At 43.3% G+C, this 7,459-nt stretch overlaps 1 protein-coding gene across 1 annotated transcript in view; it reads left to right on the top strand.

The window, feature by feature from the left end:
• The first annotated feature begins 6,265 nt into the window (after window positions 1–6,265).
• klf13 (Kruppel like factor 13) overlaps window positions 6,266–7,459 on the top strand; it is a 19,259-nt gene continuing 18,065 nt past the window's right edge. Inside the window, exon 1 of the mRNA XM_008276790.1 lies at window positions 6,266–7,175. Within this exon, the coding sequence (XP_008275012.1) occupies window positions 6,698–7,175 (478 nt within the window). The 5' untranslated portion in view covers window positions 6,266–6,697. The remainder of the gene's footprint in view (window positions 7,176–7,459) is intronic.

Raw genomic sequence — 7,459 nt, 5'->3', positions numbered from 1 at the left:
CCGGTGCCTGCGAGGCACATCCCTCCCCAAACACCGCACTGATCAATGCATTGTGAATAGGGCCGCTACTGACCAGCAAATGGGTGCAAAAACAAAACTGTGGCCGCTTCACTTTGCTCTTTTGAGCTGTATTGTGTCGAGCAGACAAAGCCGCCACGCTGTGATGTGAAGGAACAATGATGGCAGCACATAGTCATGGCTCAGCATCAGCCCCGGGGTCAAGTCAGTGACGTAGATTTCAGCTTGTGACTCTGAACTCAACTCGATGTACATGACAGTCGTCACTCTGGCGTCACAGGACGGAGCGCTTGTCTTCTCCTCACGAAATTATGCAACAGAAAATTCAACATGTTCTATCAATGATGTTGGGCAGCGCTCTGTTCTTTGTGGTGGTGTGCCGGGGAGGCAGCACGAAGGCGGGGGAGGCAGGCGGGATTAACATAGTGGCGAAGAAGGCTGCCTCTGTTGTGTGGCTGAACATTGACAGCCTGGAGGCAGAGGCAGAGGGAGGATGACAACCGAACTGAACTCCAGTGCTAAACAACACCTCCCACCGCTCTGTGAACTCATGCGGCGACCCCCTTTTCAGGCTCGACCCCCTTCCTGCAAGGTGCCTCACGCTGCACCTCTGAGTGCTCTTTTATGCCATCAGACTTTACGATGCTTCGTCGTCTTCCTTGTTTCCAAGTCTCAACTTACCGGTTGTTGCTGATAAAGAGCACCTGAATGACAGCAGCTATACAAACTGCCCTGGACTGGTTAATCTGCGCGTTATCTTATCTTGGCATATCTATGCAGGTTTCATTGCATGAGGCCTTTTCTCTATACATGACCCCTCTGCATGAACAGCTGCACAGATATGCACATACAAGCTGTGTACACACCAGACCCGTAGAGGACTGACTGCACATGTAATCTTCTGCACTTGTTAAAGTTAATTGTTTGCAGTTGCTGATACTTTATAGCTACTCGTTTGACACTTTGGGAAAAACTCTTACTTTCCTGCTTTAAAGTTAGGTGTGAAGATTGATGCCACTTATGTGTGCAGTGTTATGTGACAGCGTTGCTTAGCTTAGCATAAAGACTGCATTACAAACAACCATCCGGATTTAGCTCAAAAGCAACAAAGGCCCTAAAGAAAGCTCACTAGTTAACATATTTAGTTGAATCCATACCAAACATCAAAACAAATTAACACGTTTTGATTTTACATGGCGTGTTAGTTCGAGCCAGCTTCCACTCACTAAACCTGTCAGACTTGCTAAAATCCCAAACTTCTGAATAGGTTCGTCATCAAACAGCACTTTTTGGATGCATACAGATGAAGCTAAAATGGAAAAGTTCAAATTCAGATATTTATATGCTGTAACTTTTCTGTGAAAGATGACACCTAGAAAGAACATCCTATCCTGTTTGGGCTACAGCCTACGCAAATTTTTTACAGCAAAGTAATAATTCAGACTGTCTTCTCTGAATAAAACAAGAATATATTTTTTTTTAGAATAGCAGGGAAAATGGTAGGGATGTGATGTTATTTGTAAGCGTGCCAAGTAATTATTTGGTATTTATTGTCGCCAGTCGTCTTTGTTGGATTTCATGTTTGCACTCTTTGTGTCTGATGGTAATGTTATGACAGTGGAGACCTGATAAGAACCCAGTAAGACTGTAACCAGTATATCCTGCTAGACGGCAGGCAGGCTGCACTTTGGTACGATAACATGTAGTTTGAACTTGTTTACTCTTTTCAGATACGCCTGACTGACTCATTGGACCTTATGTGATTACTGCATTCACATGCTGTACATAACCCAGTGTTCTTTTCTCTCCGCAGCCAAAGGAACAATATTTCACCTGCCCTCTATTGAAGCACGTGTGCTTCATTGTACCACGAGGCTCAGGGGGTGGGCGTCCACTCCCTGTTGACTCGCGTGTGTTACTCTTACATGTTTGCACTTTAACACCTGTGTACTTTCTGTATGACTAATCGGCTTTTCTTCTATACAGGTGAAAATGCAACCTGTTTTGTCATCATTAGTCATGGGGCCCAACTGCCGGTGTGTTACTAAGGATGACTAAGCTTTGGAGAACGACAACACACCGGAGAGCCAGTATGGTGCGGTACCCACAGTATAGCACCTTATGTTGCACAGCAGCCATCACCAGTCAAACTACTTTTACTCACAACCGCAAACTAAATCTGTATCAGTTTCTTATGAATCGACAGCAGGTGAGAAAACGTGATCAGGAAGCAGGAGCAGGAAGTTTCCCGATTTATTACCTGAAGTTCTTTATTACTTCTACTGTACTGATAACCGTCTGTTTAGTTCCATTTCAGGGAAGTTTGACAAGAGGTTGGAGTGACTTTCCAACTTGGATTAAAGAAAACACAGATGAAAAGTGTTAGTTAATAAATGAGTGGGTTTATGAGCGAAGTTGCACTTTAATTGAAAACAGCACAAGAAAAATTATTTCTTAGCACTGGAACCATCATTGGAAACAAACCGAGTTAAGATGCTCCACGAAAAGGAAAATGTCTTTTAAAATCTATACTTTGAACATCTAAATCTGCTCACTTAAGCATATAAGTGCTAAAGTGAGCAGATTTAAATGGTAATTAAATTCTAATGTCCATGGAGGGTTTCTTCCTCCATATCAGAGCAGATGTCTTCCCTCAAAAGTCCCTGGACAACCCTCCATATGACTCTCGTCAACACAGAGGATTGTTCAGTTCTGTCAAACTATTGCGTCAACATACCTCAAAACCACTTTTTCTTTCGATTTCTTCAGACCAATAAAATTCTTTTAACACTATTTACAGATTTAGCGAGGCCAAGACTGGCTTTACCCTACCTGCAAAACTAATGCTATTCCCATCTGACTCTGTTGTACAGTGATTGCAGTGCTAAATGGTAGCTTCCTAACATGTTAAACCGTAACAATGAACACGACGAACATTACGGCTGCTTTATTTTTGTCTGCATGCAGCTGCTGTGTCTAAGTAAAGCCTCGCAGAGCTGCGAGAATGGCACAAACTGTCTTTCTTTTTTACTTTTGCATAACTCAAACAAGGATTTTGTTCTGAGTATGAGAGGAAGTGTGGTCCTGGGAGTGTTCATTGAGTACGCTCTGCCTGCAGCTAACGGCAGCTTGTTGTCTCACACTCAAAACTCGGGGTCAAACTCGGAGAGGTCGGCACCCTCCGCTGATCATCACCACCTGCTGCAGACAAGAGAAAAGTCTTGACAACAGGCTGAACCCACTTGTGGTGTTTGGAGCTTTTTACACTTCTTTAAGTTGAGGAGGGGAGGAGGACGAGGGGGGGGAAGGGTTCTTCTTTGGTCTGCCTTGAGAGCCTTGTCACGGCAGCCCAGCCAGATTGTTACAGTGGTCAGACTGTCCTGTGCTTAAAGAGGATCTCTTCCATTACAAATAGAAGTGACGAGGCCAATCAAATCGCTGGTCATGCCTGAGAACATTATGTCAGTGCCAGACAGCGTGCTGTTTGGACGCTGTGCACTGGGGGTTGGTGCTGGGATTTGGAAACGTACAAAAGGTCTCTTGAATCATCACATTGCTGCAGCTACAGAAAGAGATACTTCCCTTTGAGTGAGTTGTTTTTTTTTTTTTTTCAAAAGACGTGATCGATTCTGCAGCTGCGTGTTACCTTCGGAGAGGTTGGGTTGTATAAGCTGCAGCTGATTTCCTCACGGTCTCATTTCTTGTACTTGACACCCAATGGGAGTTGATAAACACTTGCAGTTTCTACACAGCTCTGGGAAATAACCCTGTGAAAGAGGAACTATACCCTCTTGTTGTGCTCTCGTTAGAAAAGATCGCCAAAGCGCCGCATGAAACACAAGAACACCACGTTTTTGTGGTGAAAGAATATGTAAAATAATACAGCCAGATGGCCTTCTGAATGCCACATCGCCTTGCTCACACTGAACACTGGGAACTTTCTAGTGTGGGCTTTTGTGCACAATGCTGAAAGTGTGCATTCATTCTCACAGGAGAGCATCAGCTGCTGCAGGAAAGCAGGTCTAATCCTGTACTGGTGGAGTGCAAGTTGCTTCTTTTTCTTTATAAATGTGTTTCAATTTGACCTTTTTGTCAATTGGTCATGGAGATAAAAAAAAAGCTGAAACATACAATACGTTCATCACTGAGAATGCTGCACGCAAAAGCAGAGTTCTACTATGTTCCCTAATCTGAGACAAACAGATCTTTAAAACGTAGTTGATCGAACAGCAGGGTTTATTGGGTGCACGTTGGGGTTAACAGGGACATGCAAGTGTGTCCTTGCTGCTATAATCAATAACATCAGCTGGTTTGCTATCTGCCAGGACTTTGTAGCCTGTGACATCTATCATGTTTAAAGAAGTTAAAAACTGCTAAAAGGAAGAAAAAAAAAAAAGGGGATTTAATTCCAGGTGTCTAGAACCATGTCCAGACTGCTTGTGAATCATGCGCCATCGAATAAATGATTGTCTAATAATGACAAAACCTTAATATCACACAGCTTTGCATCTTGACTCTTTCCTCCCCGTAATGGTGTCACTTGTCTTTTGCCGTAGGATAAACCGAAGAAGACATTGCCTGTGGTGTCTGGCTGGATTTCAGTTGGCTGAGACTGCGGAGTTGCTCAGAGGAGGGTTTTGAGGTAAATTGCTAGTCTGCTGAAAGGAAGCCACCATCTTCCAACAAAATGCACAAGCTGTTCTTTTAGAAGAATATTACAAAATGGATCATGATCACAAACCATATCAAATCCTGAGAGCTATTTTTTCCGAGTGAACAAGGCAAATATGATTCTTCAACTTCACTTTATCGTCAACAATTGCACAATTGTACATTTTAAAACGACACAAAACGGTGTTTGTTGAATCTACAATACAAATTGTAGTTACAAGGCTAAATTAACAGGTTTGTGTGGAATTTGAACAACTACAACTATTATTAGTCCCCCCAGTTATGTTTACACCACTGTCCCTTCTTTGACTGAAATGTAATTAAAAGCATTTGGGAGGTTGAGTGGAATCTCAGCAGGCTAAACCAATAATTTGGCAGTTGCAGGCGTTTGAGCTCTCTGCTGGTGCACCGCCTTGTTGGCCAGAGGCCCCAGAGTGTGCAGATTTCTCCAAGAAGGTGACACAATAACATAAAAAAAACCATCTTCAGCATCTTGTCATCGCCCCTTTTTGCAAAGTAGACAAGTTACTTTCCTCAAGTCCAAGATGTTCGTTTGTGACTCATGTGCTTCTCTTTATTGTTTCATGTTTGGATAATAACAGCATGTAACATGGTTTCACAGATTCACCATATTGGGTTTGTTCAGAAATTGCACATAAAGGGGAAATTGCTGTAATACTTCAGCAGTGATTTTCCCACCGATTTATATCCTTAGCAAGCACATTTGCTCAATTTTTTTTTCTTTTTGCGTAACAGTAGGGCTGCAACAATTAGCTGGCTAATAACAGATGATCACAGAACTATTAATGATGAATCAAGTTATTTTTAAAAGCAAAAATGACAACTGTTATCCATTGTCAGCTTTTACAGTGGGGTAATTTCTTGCTTCTCTTTTTTTTTTATATCACTTTAAATAGTTTTGGACTATCGATGAGGGAAAATAAGTAATTTAAAGACATGATAAATGCCATTTTTTTTCAGAAAAAAACTCTATTACCATGTATGTTATACTGAACAGTATTTACAGGCTTAGATGTGGGGTGCTGCAGTGCAAATCAAACTGCACAATAATCCCCCCTAAATTGTCCCAGCAGCATCTCTGAGAACTTGCCACAGTGTCTCCATCACGTCAATCAGACTGGCTCAATAACGTTGAGATCAGGGTCCTGCGTGGGGTGGATGGGTGGATAGGGGGGCAGCACCATCTGTTGCTGGACTCCAACACTCTAAAGATAGCTGGCAATGACTGTATGATTTGAGGTCATGCTGCAGAATGACACCTGCACGATGACGGATAAAACTCCAAACATTTCTGGTGCGTAAAGGTTGCGCACAGCCCTACGCGCCACTGTGCCTTTTTTTTTAATTTTATTTTTTATTTTTTTACCCCTTCCTTAAAGGTCTCTGCAATGCATAACTGCGCGGTCCCACTGTGAGATACATCATCTGAATGCATGGAGGCAACCTGTGGTGAAACTTTCAAGTAAACTCGTGCTGCCGAGTGCGTTTGAGGACAAGCAGGACCCAATGAATGAGCGGCTGCTCTGACGATGCTGCCGAGCGCTGCCGGTCGACACGCCCCCAGCATGGATACAACGAGCAGGAACAGGCGCTCAGGAGACACACTCACTATGCTGGAGATTGTTTGAAGCCGCGATGGGAGTTAACGCATCCAAGTTTCTAGAGTTCCTGTTACCAGCGTCGTTGCACTAAACAAAGACTTTGGGTTTCTCTGGTTTTCTCTCGCTTCTCTCTCTCTCTCTCTCTCTCTCTCTGAGGGGGCTTGTCTGCATTTTTGTCCGAGGCGTTTCTCGCACAGGATGTTGATGATATTGGAAAGCCGGGTAAGATAAAGTCAGTTCTCTCTGATGAGAACGACCTCCTCCTCTTCCTCCTCCTCCTCCTCCTCTTCACCACCACTACACAAAGGGAACCACGGAACAACTACTTTGTTTTTTTTTTTTTTGCCTCCTCTTCTTCCTACACGCCATCATTTTTTATTTTTTGAATGTCATTAAGAAGCAGAGGAGGCTGTTTCAAAGACAAAATGGATCACTTTGCAGCAGAGTGCCTTGTTTCAATGTCCAGTCGTGCAATTGTTCACGCTCCTAAAGGGAATAGGGAGATTAAACCAGAAATCCCGTCCTCCTCCAAGAACGGAGAGGAAATTAAAGAGCCTCTGGTGAAGGAGAACTCCTCTCTTTTTGTGGTGGCGCGGATTCTGGCGGATTTTAACCAGCAGACTCCCAACAGTGTTGCCGAGCAGGCAAAAATAAAGGATGAGAGCATGCCGAACCTCATAGATGATGGAAACTCTGCCACACCTACCACCATCTCCGATCCTTCGCTCAAACAAAGAGGCAAAAGATCGAGAGGTCGGACTGAGCAAGAATCACCTCAGAAAAAGCACAAATGCCACTATTCAGGTTGTGAAAAAGTTTATGGCAAATCATCCCACCTCAAAGCCCATCTAAGGACACACACAGGTCAGTTTCATTGGATGCAAATGTTTGTTGCTGTGACTTATTGTATTTCCCTTGCCTGTGTGAGAACGGATGGGATGATTAAAAAGCGAGAATACTCGTGCAAAAGTGTGGATTCTCTTACATTCGTAGCGATATTTGCGCACAGGCTGCTCGCTGCGCTTCGAGCCATCGAGCCGTAAATATTCACGGATCCACCCTAGAGGGAAATAATGATCGGAGTCAAACTTTAATAATTCAATTATTCCTTTAAGTTGTATAAACTTTGAGAGATGTCCTTTTAATTT

This window comes from Stegastes partitus, unplaced genomic scaffold (genome assembly GCF_000690725.1).
Source record: "Stegastes partitus isolate 25-593 unplaced genomic scaffold, Stegastes_partitus-1.0.2 Scaffold81, whole genome shotgun sequence".
Classification (NCBI taxonomy): Eukaryota; Metazoa; Chordata; class Actinopteri; family Pomacentridae; genus Stegastes; species Stegastes partitus.
Note: the sequence above shows the minus strand (reverse complement) of the source record. Positions and strands in the feature narration are given on the sequence as shown.